This window comes from Nannospalax galili, unplaced genomic scaffold (genome assembly GCF_000622305.1).
Source record: "Nannospalax galili isolate Female #2095 unplaced genomic scaffold, S.galili_v1.0 scaffold323, whole genome shotgun sequence".
Lineage (NCBI taxonomy): Eukaryota > Metazoa > Chordata > Mammalia > Rodentia > Spalacidae > Nannospalax > Nannospalax galili.
Window position 1 is genome coordinate 1,130,935 of NW_008350329.1, and position 18,291 is coordinate 1,149,225.

General features: G+C 46.8%; 1 protein-coding gene across 2 annotated transcripts in view; it reads left to right on the top strand.

Moving 5' to 3' along the window:
- The window catches only part of Edar (ectodysplasin A receptor), a 71,885-nt gene extending 54,018 nt beyond the window's left edge, over positions 1–17,867 (top strand). The window contains exons 5-12 of one of the 2 annotated variants that reach the window (XM_029570656.1): positions 1,972–2,057; positions 7,355–7,441; positions 8,816–8,944; positions 9,036–9,110; positions 9,374–9,446; positions 11,081–11,240; positions 12,543–12,603; positions 15,390–17,867. In XM_029570656.1, the coding sequence (XP_029426516.1) occupies positions 1,972–2,057; positions 7,355–7,441; positions 8,816–8,944; positions 9,036–9,110; positions 9,374–9,446; positions 11,081–11,240; positions 12,543–12,603; positions 15,390–15,712 (994 nt within the window). In that variant the 3' untranslated portion in view covers positions 15,713–17,867. The remainder of the gene's footprint in view (positions 1–1,971; positions 2,058–7,354; positions 7,442–8,815; positions 8,945–9,035; positions 9,111–9,373; positions 9,447–11,080; positions 11,241–12,542; positions 12,604–15,389) is intronic. The other variant, XM_008847569.3, reaches the window with a different exon arrangement.
- Positions 17,868–18,291: the final 424 nt, after the last annotated feature.

Here is an 18,291-nt window from a genome sequence, read left to right on the forward strand (position 1 = left end):
GGCCAGGGTAGAAGCATGGCGCTACAAGCGTTCAGAGCCCCATGTCCGGCTGGGAGTAGTCAGCCTGTAGCGCCATGTCTGTCTCCATGACAAGAATAGGCTACCTCACCATAGATGCAAACCCTGAACAGCCCCTGTCTAGGTGCTGAACACTCAGGGTCTTCAGTAAGTAGCAGGTTCTAAACCCCAGGTGTTCCACACATCTTGTATGAGTGTGACTCTGGAGCTTCAGAGTGTGACAGAGCCCATGACTCACATGTAAACGGGGCAGGTAAGTCTGTGGTTCTTCTGTTTTAAAAAGGAAGAGACATCTCAAAACATCTTTGGAGTTTCTTTCCATCTCAGTACTTGGAACTTGCACTGACCAGAATGTGATATAATTCATTAACTTGTCCAACCAATATTTACCAACAACTTAGCTTCCTCAGTACCTAGCAAGAGGTATGAAGATCTCAGTTATGAACAAGGCTTACCCTCATTGGCTTCCAGCACCTGGTCATGATAGGACAGGAGAAAGAATGGTGTGTAGGTAGAGGTGAGAGGAAGAGAAGGTTGTAGCCTGAGGTGTCTCCCAGAAGAGGCATATAGGACCTGGGTGGTAGAAAGCTGCAGGTTGCGTTGCCTAGCAAGAAGCACCAGACAGGTGCCCTCTGCTGGAAAGATCTACCATCATGTTCTTATGTGGCTCCCTGCTTCACTGAGGGGCCAAAGGGTGTGTTTGAGCTTTTTCCAGAAGGCTTAACAGTAAAACTAACTGTTGTGGCTTCTCTGAGGGGTGTTTTTGAGATTGGTTAATTAATGTTTACAAGATACACAAGGATCTGAGGATAAAAGACTTTGTGGAAGGGCAAGCAATTACAACCCTAATGTTACTGGTAATGGTCCAAGCTGAGGCAGGCTGGGGTCCAGAGCCTCCCCAGCCTGGCCCTCCTGCACCAACCTGCTGCTTACCACCCACAGCCATCAGTGGAGCCTTCGTGGTACACAGCTAATAAGAAAGAGATTAGAAAACAACCACAGACCGCTCCAATAGCAGAGAAGGATTTGCATCTCTTGAATTATAAGGGGAAGCACTGACACCAGCTCACTTTGACTTCTCATAATGTGATAAATGGCTACATGATCACCATGGGATGTGTGTTGATGGAAAATGGCTCACACCAAGATAGAAGCCAAAGTGACAAAGGGAAGATGATGCCCACAGGAGGCTGTGCTATGGGAGGGGAGTTGCAGATTCCTGAGGGCTGGATCTCTTAATGGATGTTGTGGATGTTGTAGTACAGGAGCATCATTTGGAGTACAGGACTTGTAGCAGTGTTACTTGTGAGTGATTCATCCTTTTTGAATTTAACTGCAGACTCAACTCTCATAGTTACATAGGCGTCTTTGGCCAAGGGCAATTACTGTTGGGACTAGTTGCATTTCAGGTCATCTTCAAGGCCATCTGCACTGATCTATCCGGCCACCAGTGCAGTTGCTTTCTGTCTCTGGTACTCCACCACTCACTCAGGAATTTGAGGGATCCCAAACACACAGGCACTTGTGCCAACAACCCCACCAGGCTATGGGCTCTGAGAAGGGTGACCTCTGCTTAGTGAGAGACGCAGGGCCCGATACTTCTGCTGAAGGGTGTTGATGAAGATGGTGATTGCACACATACTAGATAAACACCCCAGAAAGGAATAGAGAGAGGAGGGTATTAGAAGACAGACCCAAATCAGCCTAGTACTAGAGAAAAAAAAAGTTCCATTTCAGGACATGCTAAATACCCTCCTGCAGGAGGGCCAGGCTGGGGAGACTCTGGACCCCAAGGAACTCAGGGAGCCCAGAGAGCAGCTGGCTCCTCAGGTCCTCCGTTCCCATGGGTTATCACATGCCTGGCTTCAGCCATAACTTGGGGCAATCTGGGTTATGCCTGTGTGGTGTCTTCCACTCATCTGTCTTTTGTTTGTTTTATCTTGCCTCCTGTAGCTACTACATGCTAGAAAACAGACCCAGGAACATCTACGGCATGGTCTGCTACTCCTGCCTCCTCGCGCCCCCCAACACCAAGGAATGTGAGTACTTTGCCTCTGCAACAGAACCCCATTTGTCCAGCACTGGTGTCCTTTACTCAAAAGGTATTGAAAGAAGCCAAATCCAACACTTAGAGAAGATCAACAGATTTGGGGGCTAGAGGGACAACTCAGCCATTAAGAGTACTTGCTGCTCTTGAAGAGGATTTAGATTTGGTTCCCAGTACCAACCTCAGGCAGCTCACAACCACCCAGCTCCAGGGAATTCAATGCCCTCTTCTGGTCTCTTGTAGGCAGAAACACACACACACACACAAATAAAACCTTAAAAAGAGAGAGAGAGAGAGAGAGAGAGATCAACACAGTAAAGGTATAAACCAGATATAGGCTTTGCTGTGGATGAGCATTCAGTCAGTTCACCAAAGCTGTCTTACAAGTCAGATACTAGCACCTTGAAAAAGTCTCTTAGTTTAATTATCTGTCTGGTGGAGATTCTAAGACCTGACGTATTCATCTTATGTAACCATTAGGAAAGCCAATAAGATCACAGATGAAAGATACTTTGAAAGTACTATAAAGTGCTAGACAAATAATCAGAAGTAATCAAGTAAAGGAATTGCTTCTAAAAGGCATATATAAACCATCTGTCTCATGAGTTTACAATCCCTCCTTGGTCTGTTTCTTCTCTGATCTTCTTATGGTATTTCATTTATAAAGAAAAATCATGTCCCTCTATTTCAGAGGACTCTTAACCTGTTGTTTCTAGGACTTGTGTCCTGGTCTAACAAAGGCAGTGACATTCTGGAGATGGGACCGTTGACCTACATCTTTACTGTCAAATACATTTAAAATGTGTTTTAAAACCACCCAAACCTGCTGAATGTAGGTTTGATGACAGACTGCTGGGAGGAGGCTGGCCTCACACCTATCCTGCAGCTCTTTCCCTAGAGGAGGAGGAACTGACTTGGAACCCACCTGTCCTTGCTCCCTACAAGGCCCATCCACCCCCAACTTATGGAATAGGAACTTTGTCATTAAAAGACTGAAGGACAGGAATGGGAGCGCATATTCACTCCTATCTTCTGGCCAGGCCCAGGAAGATAATGACACACTTCTGGGCAGATTCCTGGGGGCAGGGATGCTAGGGATTAGGGAAGCCAGGTATACAGGGCCATTCCCTTCATTCCAAATAGCCTGGCCTTTGGAATAGATTTGCATGTCTTTAAAATTGAACTTCCTACCCATCATCTGCCAATTAATTCACACATTAGAGGAGGCCCTGGGGCTCCTGGCTGGCAGCCTGACCTGTGATGAAGTCATTTGCCATTGCTAATGTGTCTTCTGTCAGGGACTCTATGTAAATTCAATGCATCTTCATGAGCCTCCATCTCCATCCAACATGAGGAAAGCAAGCAAATCCCTGACTCCTGGAGATTTGAAAAGTTAGCACACTCCCTCCGTCCTTCCACCCTTTCATTGCTTAACAGACAATGAGCTCCAGGAAGGCTTCACTGTAGGTTTTTATAGTCTAGCAAGAAAACCTTCAATTCTGGCTGGGAGCCGGTTATCTCCAACTGGAGTCCTCTGGATCCAGTCTCCAGGCTTCTCTGTCTGGTCTGCAAGGCCTTGTGTGTGACAGGTGGTGGACAGAGCACTGCTGGTCCAGGCCTCCCTAAGGACATGAAACAATGCCATTCTGTATCTATTCTACCTTGGTCTCAATTTGGAGGCCATGTTACCCCGGATGCACTGTGACTGGAAAACAGGAGACCCAAACTCACAGCATTGCCATCCACAGCCTATCCCAGAAAAGTCGGGGACTTGGCTGTACTTTTGTCAGGATTCGGAAATCACTGGCTGATGGCATAAGGCTGCTGCAGGCCCTGCCCTCCCTGAGCCCATGGTCAGTGGTCATGAGCACCTTTTTCTGGAGGGTAGATTTGACTTTCCTGGGCCTTGATGAACCAAGTTGTCATTCTTCACTCTGAGTTAAGGGCTCAGTGTACTAGTACATACAGGGTTTGACAGAATGCACTGCTGCATTCTAGCAAGCACACATCCCCCTCACTTTCTACAGCTAATAAGGACCTGACAGGTCTACTTGTCACTCCGGGATTCACCACCAGGGTGTGTGTGGCCAATGCCAGGGCTGCAGGGCACCGCCTTGACAACTGTAAGAACCAAACCACTCTTTAAAATCCAAACATTTACCCTCTATAGAGAATCCTAACCAGCCTCTAATGCATACTGACACATTTATAAATTGTGTGGATTAACAACTTCAAAGGCCCCTTCTATCCTATCATCTCTTTGAACAGAGGTATAATGCCACTAAGTCTTGTGCTCACAGTTTTCTAAGTCCCTGAGGAAGGTGAGCTGAGCCTCTGCAGCCAGTTTGGACTCTCACAGTGAGTTAAGCACATCCATCCCTGCTGCGTTATCTTGTAATAGACCTTGAGTGGAAATCTCTGCCCAATTTCTGGAACGCCAGTTTTCCAACTTTTATCAAACATTTCAGTCTTTCTCATTCAAAGTCAGGGTCCATGTGGAAGCAAACATGGATCCAGAGTTGACCACCCTAAGAAACTCATAAGGAGAAACATTCTTCCCATTTAGCACAAAGGGTGGGATGGAGATAATGGGGACCTGAAGAGTGCTTCCAAGTTTAGCTGAGGGGGTGGCTACAGGTGTTCAGTGCCAGCCCTGGCTTGGAGACATTGTAAAAAGTGTGGTCCACCCTCCTGCCCATGATCCCCACCTCCCTTCTGCTCAGATATATACAGCAGAGTATCGCTGGCTGGGGAGTGCCTGGCCACCCCTGTGGCCAATGGAGTCTGGGCACTCCACTGATGTCAACTGGAGTTCAGTTTGAGAAATGTCCACTACATCAGGTCAAGGCACAGGTGGCCCAAGCAGGTGGCATCCACAGCTCTGGAAGATGTCTTTAACAAGTAGTAGCCTGCACCAATGTTTGGCAATGTCACATAACGAGGCCTCCTGTGCTCAGGGGCATTTCATAAATGTTTGCTCACCACTCTACTTTCATTGTTTCTTTTCTAGATCATAGGCCTAGGGATATGTGTGCCCCATCCCCTGTCACTGCCTTGGCCTGCAAGCCCCAACAAGAGGGGACAAGAAGAAACAAAGATTACTGGCATCCATAGACATAGCTCATGGCTATATTTTTTTTCCTCTGCCCACACATCTTAAGCTCACTTGAGCCCCTTACCAAACCAACAGATCAGCTTCTTTTCAATGTCCTATTTTCTTTAGAGAAAGGAAATTAGATTTTGCTCAAAGCTGGGCCAGGACACTCCACCTGATGACAGGTGATGGGCTGTTTCCTAGCACAGTACAAACAGCAGGACCCTGGAGCTTGCCCTAGCTGGCTGGAGCTGCTATCAGCTTGCAAAGGGCCTGGTTGGGGTCTGTGAGCAGAAGAGGGCACAGCCTCCATCTCTTTCACTTGAAAGGAGCTTGTGGCTATTTAGGCAAGAACCTCTCAGTTGGGGTATTCCCTCACCAATTCCTCCCTAATAGAACACTGATTCTGAGGTCCAGCTCAGAGGCTAAAGTTTAAAAGTAGAACTTAAGTTTGGAGTCCAAAACACACAAAAAAGTTTCCAGTGTCCTTCAGAAACTGGAAAGGAAGCATCTGGCCGTCCCCAGACTAATGACAGTCCTCCTGGCCGTGGTTCAATTTCTGTCTAACAATGACGGACAAGGTGTCCTCTGAACACCTTCAGACCTTACCAAAGCACAGACCTTCATCCCAGCCTGCCCACAGCCTGCCATGCCCTCTCATACCTCCACACTGCCCATTTGCCCAGTTTTCTACTTGTTGACAAGGTGTAAGGCCTGAGATGAGAGGTGTCTGGCCCCTTTCCATATGGTGTACACTTATCAGCACTGTCAGACGTCTCAACAGTACTTCCTGCTTCTACAGGGTCTCTCCTGGGGTGGCCTAAGCCAGGTAGCAGGAGGCTTCAACACGGTAGACCTGTGCTTCTCCCAGAACTTTCTGCTACAGGACTGCCCCAGCTGGGGAGGCTTACTCCTCATAAAAGCCCCATAGTGCTGTGAGCTGACTTGGTATAGCCTCCAGGCCTATTTTCTTGGCTGGGCTGAGCTAGGTGGGAAGGCTATAACTACAGACCTCAGGGAGGCTGGTGGCAGTGTCTGGGCTCATAGCTGCTTTTCAGAGGCACAGACATACTGTGTGAACCCCTCCAGAACTAATAACCAGCAAAAGTAAAAGAGAAAGAGAAAGGAAAGAAAACTCATTTGAAATATGACTCCTCCTACTCCAGGGCTGGGGGCCACACTCAGAACCTCATGTCTACTGAGCTACAGAATAACCCATTGTTTTTACCAATCACAAAACTTATGTTTGGCCTAAGGAAGATTACTTACCAGAACATCGTCTTTTCTGTGGCCTTAGCAAAATCAGCTTCATTTTCCCCCCTGCTAGATGACACTTCCATCAGCCATAGCTTGGAGGGAGGGCAGGGCACATCCCTATTCTTGAATGGGTTGGTCCTAATTATTTTAAAATCTCATCTTAGGCTGACAGTGTAGTGCAATGGTAAGTGCTCATCCAGCACCACAAAACCATCACAACAAAAATCTTGGGAAAATCCTAGAAGGCAGTACACCAGATCAACAGTACTATAGTGAGACTCCAGTGGGCTCTTCTTCAAGTTTTAATTCTTCCAGATTTTTAATAATGAAGGCGTATTACTTTTATGACTAGAAAAGGTATTAAGAACATGTTTCTGCTCTTTGTAATTGAAAAACTTAATCAAGTATTATTTCCCCTAATAGTACTTTCATCAACACATGTTGTCCTTGTCCTGACAGAATGCACACAGTCTGCCTTGGTTTGTAGTCAGGGAGACAGAGTTGTCTTTTTATTTGTAGACCAAGAACCCCTGTGGGGCTGGAGAGATGGTTCAGTGATTACGAGTGCTTGCTGCTCTTGCAGTAGACCAGTGGTCAGTTCCCAGCACCCATATTGGACAGCACACAACCACATGTAACTCCAGCTCCAGGAGATCTGATACCCTCTTCTGGCCTCTAAGGCTACCTGCACACATGTGGTACACATATAGATAAGCAGGCCACACATATAAACATAAATTTTAAAAGAACCCCAAGATGTCAGAATACTCTTTGGGGATAATTAAACACACTAAGAAATAAAACTATTTCCTCCCTGCCCCACTCCCTGCAATGTGGTCTAGAACTCCAGATTGATTCCTTTCACTGTGGCATCTTATTTTCCAGCCTTTGAAGGTGACGCTTTGCCAGATCACTGAGAGTGTGTGTTCTCCTTGCAGGTATGGGAACCACTTCAGGGGCTTCTGCCCACTCCCCCAGCACCTCTGGTGGCAGCACCCTGTCCCCCTTCCAGCATGCCCACAAAGGTGAGGAGGGTACCTAACTGTGGGTCTTCTAAGGCTCAGAGGCTGGGCAGGAGTGGGGAGAACTAGGGGACAGCAGTTGGCAATAAAAACAGAGCCCTTCCATCTTGCTGCCCTAATGTGACCAAATCACACAAATCACCCTGGGAACCACAGCTGCAGGATATTGAGGTAGAATTGCTAGTCATGGGTGTCTTAGCGCTCCGGCACCTCAGTAGGGTGACAGGTCAGATGCTCAGACAGTCAGGAGCCAAAGTCAACAGTAATTCTATTGCTGACATTCACACTTTTAAAACTCATTTTCAACAGCTGTATTTCATTTGCACACACACCCCACCAGCCCAGTCTAATGCTTCTTTCAGAGAAAGCCCTTGAGCTGGTTTGCTCCTTCTCCATAATTTTAATGCCATCTGTTATTTAAGCATATTTTGGTGAGTCTCCATGAGACCTGGGGCACCTTCAAGCACCCTCCAGGTATCAGTGCGCAGCCTGCAACACACTACACAGAAGACAGTGTGAGGACATGAGCATCTCGCTTCTCCCAGGACCCAGGAACAACATGTAACTGAGAATACTGAAACATTTCATCATCCATCCTCCGGGCTCAGTGATGTCACAGGCACACCAGACAACACTGAGAGGCTCAGAACCTCAATGGGCTCCGAGCCCTGGCATCTTCCTCAGATGGCCCAGAGCTTCAGATACCTGGCACTGCCTATCTAAGTGACAGGTCATCTGGATCCTGCTTCGTGAGAACCAGGGTGTCCTGTTGACTTATTTTGGAGAATTAGAGTAAGTTTTAGGACATCCCACATGTCCAATGGGAACCAAGCGAACTGCTCTGGCATAGAAAACCAGCCAAGTCAGGTGGTAACACAGGAATCGGTGAGTCAGTTCAGCCCCTCTTTACCCTGGAGCTCTTGTAATTACACTGAGGACAAAAATCACATGAGGTACCAGGTACCAGCCAAACCAGGAATTGAAGCTCTAGCCTGAGGAGTGGACTTTCCCATCCTGACTTATGCTTGGGAATGCCCAAACTTGGACTGTGATGTCTCAGGACACTTGTTTGTGGGCCTTTCTTCCCCCATCTCCACCTTGCTCTCAGGATCCCAGTGTTAGAACAAAGTGCAAGCAGCCCAGGAATAACCTCTTTGTCCTGCGTCCTGGTGTTCCTAGACTAGTATAGGTGAGCCCACTTGAGCGTATGGAGGAGTGGATGGGTGGTCCTGACATAGCAGCCAAAGCATGCTTTGAGGGTCAGGCTTTGGGCTAAGTATGGTCCCCAGAAGACTCCTCTAATGGGGTCTTCTGGTAGGTTCTGTAGCTTGAAGGAAGGCCCCTCAGAGACATTCATCTTTCTCTCCCTGATGCCAGCAGAGCTCTCAGGCCAAGGACATCTGGCCACTGCCCTGATCATCGCCATGTCTACCATCTTCATCATGGCCATCGCTATCGTTCTCATCATCATGTTCTACATCATGAAGACAAAGCCTTCAGCCCCAGGTGACAGCCGCACACTCATGCTCCTACTCCAACACTATCACCTTCCCTGGGAAAACCAGGCTGCTCATGCCCCTCCTCTTTCTCCAAGCAGCCTGCTGCTCCAGTCCTCCAGGAAAGACTGTGGAAGCCCCGGGGAGCACACACGAGGAGAAGAAAGAGGCTCCAGGTTTGTACACACAGCCCATGCTACCCCATTACAGATATCCAGCACCAGGGTGGAGTATGTCCACCTTGTCCTCATACCTGGCAGTCTAGCCTCTTGACTGCCTCTGTTTACAGGCCACATAAGAGGAACAGTGCACCCACCTATTCTGTCCCCAGACAGGGGCCTGGTTATCAGGCAGGTCTGCCAAAAAGGAAGCAAGCAGAAAAAGCCAAGTTCAGAGCTACAAGCTAACTGTCTCCCACTTCCAATTTCTTTTCCTACAGACAGTGTGGTGACTTTCCCTGAGAATGGTGAATTCCAGAAGTTGACAGCGACTCCCACAAAGACCCCCAAAAGGTATGTAGAGCAAGTAGTTACTTGCTGGCACTCACCACTGGGTGACGTAGCTCCAGCCCCACGGTCTGAGCTACTAGTTGGAGAAAGAGGTTTAACAGATGGTCTTTTACCACATTTACCAAGCGCCAGGTCATGGAATGTGCCTCTACTTTAAAATCAGCCTAAGAGGGAGGTAATTTCCCATTGTCCCCCTTGGGTGGTCATTTGGACTTGGTCCTTAGAACTCTTCAGCACTGGTTCTCAGCAAGGTAGTATGTAAACCCTCCCTGCCAGACCCTGCACCATGGCTTTACAGACTAGCATGGGAAGGTCCCATCTGTCTTTTGCGGGGGAGCTGGGGTATAGAGTTCCCAAGTGCTGCCAAACCAATTGCAGGAAGAGCAGGGGACCAAACCCTCCTCCTGCCCTAATGTAGGCTCTTCCCACAATGATATGTGGACTCAACAAAGCCTTTCCTACTCCTGAATAATGACTCCACTCAGAGGTCAAGCGCTGAGCAAGCTCAGACTAGTACGTTATCTCATTTGAAGAACTCCAGTGTTTTCAACACTTCCAATACAGGCATCTCTGCCCGGTAGGAAGAGAAGTGGGCAGTCCATGTGAGGTTCATAAGGCCCTTGACAGGGCCTAGTTCCTACAATACCTCAATTCCCATTGGTCATTTTTCAGAATCTGGAAAATTGCGCTCTGAGCCCTGCCATGCATACCAACACATGGTGGCAATGCTGAGACAGGGCTCTGGCAGCATTGTGCAGGTCTCTGACCCCATTTTGTCTCAGCTTGCCCTGTCCACCTTTCCAGGATTTCTTACTCCCAAAAGTAGAAAGCAAGCGAGTGGTGAAGGGCAAGGATGTGTGGCAAACTTAGCACCTTTTAAAAAGGTCTTTAGCCAAACCACATAAAGTGAGCAGGGTGCCTAGCAAAAAGGAATATTGTTTTGCTTATATTTGGACTAGTTTGAGGGCTTAAGCTCCAGCCCATAGGTGCCCAGGCCACCACCACGTCCTATGTAGCAGGAGCATCGAGCAGGGTACATTACACACATGGCACTAGATGCATGTCCCTCGTCCTGACCACCTTCTGGAGTTCACAGTGGCTCCCACAAGCCACACATGCATCCGGGCCATGCTACTGGTCAAGAGTGGCTCCTAGGCACAAGGCTGTGCTTACTCTATTATGATTATTCTAGAAAGCCTGCATGAACTAAGCACCAGCCATCTAAGCTTGAGAACATGAAGACAGAAGGTTGAACTTAACTTACTGGGGTCAAGTACAGAAAATCTAGAACATATTCAGTGACTCCGTTCTGAGCATCCCTGGTATCTGAGTGGAGAGTTGTGCAGTGCAGCCCTCAGTGGCACCCCTAGCCCCTCAGAGCCTACAGCGTTCTAACAGTCCCACGCAGATACCTAAAGGCCACCCTGGACTGGACTTGCTTATTAAGCAGGGCACAGGGATGTGTCTTTCTCATCTGATGTCCCATTACCTAGAGCTCCTGAGGTACAGAAAGTACTTGAGGAGTAAGACACTATGTCTTCTTGTCTATACCTGGAAGGCAAGATCAGCACCAAGACAGCTCATCGGGGCTGCAGTTTCCCAGGCTCCAGTAACAAGTGCCTCACTTGTTTCCACAGTGAGAATGATGCCTCCTCTGAGAACGAGCAGCTATTGAGTCGCAGCGTGGACAGTGACGAGGAGCCAGCCCCTGACAAGCAGGTGTCCCCAGAGCTGTGTCTGCTGTCACTGGTTCACCTGGCCAGGGAGAAGCCTGCACCCAGCAACAAGGCTTCTGGGGTGAGGCTCCAGCTTACATGCCCTTGTGACAAGGCTCACAATGCAGTGACTCACAGCCACCAGACAAGACCCCTTGTGTTGAATAAGCTCTTGTGACACTGTTTCTTTCAAAGGTTCCAGTTAGGGCACTGGGCAGAACAATAGATCCAAAAATAGAAAACTGCCTTATTATATTGCTTTATAGACAAAAAAAATAACAAACAAAAGAGAACCAGAAAAGAAACCTTAGAAAACATGTTGGTGTATATCCAAACAGACTGTGTGTGTATCTATGAGTTCTGAATCCATGGAGTCAACTAAACACAGATTAAAAGAAAATTGTGTCTGTAGCAAACATATAACATATATATATATATATACTTTTTCTTGTCATTAATTATTAATCCACAAACCATGCAGTTCAGCAACTATTTGCACAGCACTTACATTGTATTACTTATTATAAATGATCTGAAGATGATTTAGGGTGTATGGGAGCTACACATAGGTTCTATGCAAATAGGAAGTCATTTTACGTCGGGATCTTAAGCATCCGTAGACTTTGGTATCCTCGGAGGTTCTAGAACCAAGGAATGATTTTATATATGTATATATACATGCATACACACACACACACACACACACACACATATTTCTCTTGCGTAGCAATAGATTCATACAAATTGTCCAGAGGGCTTATCAAGAAAGCAGGCTGCCTTGGAATGTTTGTGGCACAGGGAGTGGGCTCCCCAAGGTTCTGGCTTATATTCACTCTACTCTGCTTCAGGCAGCCCAGCCAAACCATGAGCAGCTGTGTTTTGAGGCAACACTATTGATAGTAAGTGCCCCATTGGGATCCTGGATCTGGCCTGATCCTGCTGGGATACCATGCTCTGGGCTCACTGACCTCTCTAAAAGAACCTGGAAGCCATGCTGTATGGCATAGGTGTGGGTCTTTATACCCAGGATCACTTAGTACCTGTCCTTGTACTGAGCTCTTTGCCCTGAGGAGAAGAGGCTTCTGTAGCTCTACTGGCCCCTGTATGCATGGCTGCCCTGATGGCCGGCTGGGGTCCTCATTGTTATCCTTCCAAACCCACTGATGTCAACTATAGCTTTGGTGTCCTGTTGAGCCCAAGAAGGGCCCCTGTGGAAAACCCTAGGGAAGTTCTTCCTCTTGTGTTCAGACTGTTTCCACCTATGGCCATGGCAAAGCAAGTGTCCCCAGTCATCAGGGCGAAGCCATGAAGAGGGAAGACTTGGGTCTTCACTACTACCTTCCCCTTTTCTGAAGATGAATACTCTCTTAACTGTTTTTTGTAGATCCAAAGCCGAAGGAAAAAGATATTGGATGTGTATGCCAACGTGTGTGGTGTTGTTGAAGGTAAGGATGACAGTCATTCCGAGAACACTTCTCTGAGGTGATATTCCCCAATGTCAGCCATGGGAAAGGGACTCCTGTGTGAGAACCTGAAGACAGTTGCCCACACAACTTGTCAGGCCCCAAATCAGAACAGCCATATGAGCTGACTTCTGTTGTGGAAAGAAAGGGAATTTGGTTCCCAGTCTGGCTGAAGCACTCCCATGGTGCCTTCCTCACAAGACAGGAGACAGCCCTGGTTGCTTGCTAGTGCAGTGCCACATTGGGCAGAGGACAGAGCTCCTGTGCCTGTGTCCGCATTGGCATCAGGGAAATGTCTGATGATGTCCGGTACAGTCAATCAGTGCCATTAGCAATTAGGGACACATTCTGAGGAACACACAGGTAGGTGCTTTTGTTCTTGTGTGAACATCAGAGAGTACAGATGCAAACTAAGATGGCTACAGTATCACTAGGCAATGCAATCCTATGGAACCCCTGCCTTCTGTTATTGACAGAAATGCCATTATGCAGCATATGGCTGTACCTCACAGTACCCTCCTTAGTTTAACAAGCTATACTCTACTGGCTTTGGAGTGTTTCCCTTCTCCTTCCCAAGCTGCCATCTGAGCAGCAAGTTTAAACTGCCTGCCACAGGCAGAGAAGAAGCAACAGGATAAGAACAATAAGCATTTCAGTCTGTAATCCTCCCAGTGCTGCAAAATCTGAACCCTAAATTAACTTCTGTTGACCCCGAAGATAAACCCTGATGTCAGGGGACTTTCCTACCTCCTCCCTTCCTGGCGTCCCTCCACATACTCCTGGTCTAGTTGAGCAGTGGGACTGAAGTGGGTCACATGCTGCCACTCATGCCCCAAGTGGGCAAGGTGCCGACCCTCAGCCCGGGCAAGCTGGTTAGATGTTCTATCTGGCCAGAAATAACCACTGAGCATGAATTCCAGGGCCAAGAATTTTTCCTGACTGCCTGCCAAAATGTGGCATTACTCCATAAATGCATGCCAGGTCAGCCTGCTTGATCAAACCTGGCATGGTAGGTGCTGTTGACCCAGAAGAATATGGTCTGGGAGTTGCATTCCAGCATTCCAAAAGCTCTTCTCTGTTCCAAAGAATGTCTTGGCTTTGAAAGCCCAGAGCCCTGGGACAGTGGTTTTCCAGTTAACATAGAGCCTAACCCATAAGAAGAGCCCTCTAGTGAGCCTTGGAGGAGGAGAGCTTCAAACCTGTGCCCTCAAGCACTCCCTGACAATCCAGGCATGTGTATCTCCTCATGTCATAGTAATGACAAGACCCAGCCAAGGCTGAGACCCTCAAATGTTTCTAGTGGTAGAAACACCTGGAGACCTTAATTTTCAGTGCCTCTGACTACCCAGCCCACCCCATCTGCCTCAAGATCCCAATGTTATTAGTATGGGATGAACCCCAGACATCAAATTTGTCTGGTTCTTTTTAATTAAGTTCTTTATTGTGATATCCTTACCACTTATGATAAGAGGAAATAAAGCAAAGTCTGGGTGCTCTTTATCCAGTGTTTCCTCATGATAACAGCTGAAAAGCTGATCAAGACATTAATGTTGACACAGTGAAGACAGAGACCTTCCATCACCACAGGGACCTACCCTGCTCCCGTTTTACAGCCTCACCATTTTTTCCATCAACACCCTCCCTCACTGAGCCCCTGGCACCCCTTAACCTGTTTTCTATTGCTATGATTTTGTCATTTCAAGGATATGATAAAAGTTGAATCATACAATACACATTCTTTGTGATTGGTTGGCCTCACATATCAATTAGATAGAGATTCATCCAGTTTTTGTGTTTGTCAGCAGTCATGGGGGTTTCTTATACCTTCTGCATAGGCAGTCACATCGGACACAGGGACAGTTTTATTCCTTCCTTTCTAGTTTGCATAAACCTTCTCTTCCCTTTTATCACTCACTGCTTTGGCAAGAACTTTTTCTTTCTTTCTTTTTTTTCTTTTGTCTTTTTGAGACAGGGTCTCCCTGTAGCCCCAGCTGTCCTGGAGCTCACTATGTAGACCAGGCTGGCCTTGAACTCACAGAGATCTGCCTGCCTTTGCCTCCCGAGTGCTGGGATTAAAGGTGTGTGCCACCACACCTGGCCCGAACTTTTAACACAATATCAAATACAAGTATAAGAGCAGAAGCTCTTGCCTTGTTCCTAGTCTTAAGAAAGCACTCAGCTTTCACCACGGAGTATAATGTTAGCTCTAGACTTTTATAAAAGTTTGCATTAATTTTTGTGAATGGATTATATTCACTTTTGAATACTGAACTAGGCTTACATCCCTAGAATAAATGTCACTTATCACAGCACATAATTGTCTGGTACATAATTTGATATTGTTGAATTTTTTATTTATTATTTTTATTTTCCATGTATGTAAGTTCACCCATGTCATGCAATGCCCAAGGCGGTTGGAAGAAGGCATCAGATCCCCTGGAACTGGAGTTATGGACAGTTGTTCATTACTGTGTGGGTACTGGGAATTGAACTTGGGTCCTCTGCAAGAGCAACCAGTGCTCTTAATTGCTGAGCCATCTCTCTAGCCCCAATACTGTTGAATTATGTTTAATAATATTTTGTTAAGGATACTGGTCTCTGGTTTTGTATTGTCTTGGTCTAGTTTTGGTATCACATTGGGAAATATTTCTTCTTTTCTTTTTTCTGGAAGTGATTATATAGAATTGGTGTTAATTCTTATGTTTAGTGATATTGAGCTCCTGTTTACTTCCATTTGTGACATGTGATTGTGACCATTCCTCTCTTAGGTCTCAGCCCCACAGAGCTGCCATTTGATTGCCTCGAGAAGACAAGCCGAATGCTCAGCTCCACGTACAACTCTGAGAAAGCTGTTGTGAAAACGTGGCGCCACCTTGCAGAGAGCTTTGGACTGAAGAGGGATGAGATTGGGGGAATGACCGATGGCATGCAGCTTTTTGACCGCATCAGCACGGCAGGCTACAGCATCCCTGAGCTGCTTACAAAGTTGGTACAGATTGAGAGGCTGGATGCTGTGGAGTCCTTGTGTGCAGACATACTGGATTGGGCTGGGGTTGTGCCACCTGCCTCCCCACCCCCTGTTGCATCCTGAGTAATGTGCCTTGGATTGTCCTCCCTAGGATCAGCTAGAGATCCAGTGAGGCCACTGCAGCTGTGAGTGGTGCCATCAGACTGCCAAAAATCGAGGCTTTTTCTGATGGGTTGCCATATGCCTTAGGCTACTCTAAAGAGCCTGTTGAGCACTCAAATGAACCAAACCATGTGGGGGTGACAGAGGTGAAAAATCTGATTCTACCCTTAAGGAGACACTTAATGGGACACAGAGGACATGTTACAGACCGTGTCGCCAGAACATCAAACAGGCTGAATGAAGGGAGGCTAAGAAAATAGAGCAGAAGTTCTAAGAAGGGGTGATAGCTTTTCGTGGGGTTGTAAAGGGGGTAGCCTTGTGAAGAAGATAGCTCAAAGGTTTTGGTAAAGTGGTTACAGTGCAGACATCCCACTGCCCATACTGCTTCAGATTCAGCACAGTCTGTTTGCTTTTTCTGAGGTTTCAGGGATAACTTGAACTGTTCACCAAGTCACCTCAATGGTAAGCCTTGCAATCAGTGGTGGAAGCACTCCCTCTGTCACAGACACTCAAGGCATAAGTCTGTCCAGTCAAGCAGAAGTATGCTGGCCGATTTCATAGACTGCATAGCTCCTAGGCCTGGGAGCCTCCGAGCATGAATTACATGTGAGTGGCCTTTCCTGCTCACAGTTGGCAGATTTATCCTCCAACAGCGCTCACGGGCACAGCAGTTACAAATATGTCTGGCTGTTTTTACTTCAAATGAGTATGTGATCTCAGAGAAGGAAATGGTGACTCTCTGAGTTAGGCCATACCTGATTCTAGATTTCAAAAGTGGTCAAGATGCGTGGATAAGGCTCATGACGTGAGAATTCAGACACAGCTTCCTGCACCAGTGAGGGGTGGTAGAGCCTGAGGTGTAGTGCAGGGCTGGGGTCTGGAGTCTTGGGCCTTTATGGACCTTGTGACTGTCATCTCCCCCGGCCAAATGAGAAGTTGGTTGGTGAGTCTTTAGTCAGAAAAGTTAAGACTCAGGTGAGCCAGAAAAAATGGAGGCAGGAAAGGAGGGGCTTTGGGAGCCCCCATGGCATGAATGCAGTATGAATTGCCACACAAAATGGGAGTAAAAAGGGAAACTCCCAGTTGGCATTTTTAGGGCAATTATGTGCCAGAATATTTACAGAGACAAAGTTAATAAATGGGCATTGCTCTTGGCAAATGTTAACTGCCAAGACTGGGAAGCCAGGGGAGCTTTCACACCAGGAAGTTAATGCAGAATCAACTGCTGGGCTCCCTCTTAAAGCACTGGCTGTGGTGATTGCTAAATTAAAATAAAGCCTCTGGCTTAGAAAGCTGTGTTTTTAAAATTACAATTTGCATGACTGAATAAAAGCTTTGTGGGGGAATCAGTTGTGTGCTTAAAGTTGACAAGCATTTTCCCACCATTGAATGTAGAATGTGCTGTGAGAGGACCATAGGTCCTGAATATTTAATACCATCATTCACTGTGTCTGTTTGTGCTGTTTTTTCAGAAGCTATTTGTATATCCTGAATGCTCAATGTTCTCCTTCATTATCCTTTTAATTCCTTTTTGAAATCCTGCAGTGCCCCTTACCCCAGTCTGTGATCATGATGATGAGCCTTCCCTTAATTACACTGCAAGTGTCACATGTGATGAGGGAATAGGTCCAGGACAACAGCAGTCATCCTCCTTCAAATGGTGTTCTGAGAAGCAGTTGGGAGCTGTAATAGGCAGGCCCCAGTGGGGGTAGGCCTTGGTTCACCTATTGGATTCAGGGCCAGAGAAAGCCAGCATCAGTGCTGGAGCCCTTAGTTCCAAGCCTGCTATTTTTTGGGAGCTCACCGTTACCAGTTACACTGTTCCTTGTCATTTCCTCATTTGGCAACAAATCCAGGAAAGGTTTGCCACCATGAGCTTTCACCTATATTACAAAATTCCGAACCAACTATAATAATTCTCATTGACAGTGCTGGAACTCCATGCTGCCATTTTCTCTGAGGTCTGTCACTATTTTTCAACACTTAAAAGCATTTAGTTAACACTTTAGGCTAGGTCTGTGGCCCTTAGCCAGGGAAGTCTTAATTGTGAATATTTTATATAAGTCTATATATATATAACTTATTTTATCTTATAATTTCAATAAACATGTTTATAAAAAGGAGACCTATAGACTGGTACTCTGTGAGTTATGAGCACCTACATGAGTGGTGCCATGTGAGTGGAGAAGGTTCTTGTATTTTTTGTTTGTTGTTACTGTTGTTGTGGTTTTGAGACAGGCTCTTCCTGTATCCTCAGCTGGCCTGGAACTCACTATGTAGACCAGGCTGGTCTCCATCTCATAGAGATTGCCTGTCTCTGCCTCCCAAGTGTTGGAATTAAAGGCATGAGCCACCATACCCAGCTAAGAGAAGAAGGTTCTGAATGCTGTGTTCCTGGTCATTATACTATGTATGGTGAGACTATGGGGTTGTGACCACCATAAATGAAGTTTCCAAAATGTTACAGTCTGGGGTGCTCACTAGTGGAAGCAGACACACATGGGAACATGTAAAAACAACATGGAGCATTGCCTTCCATG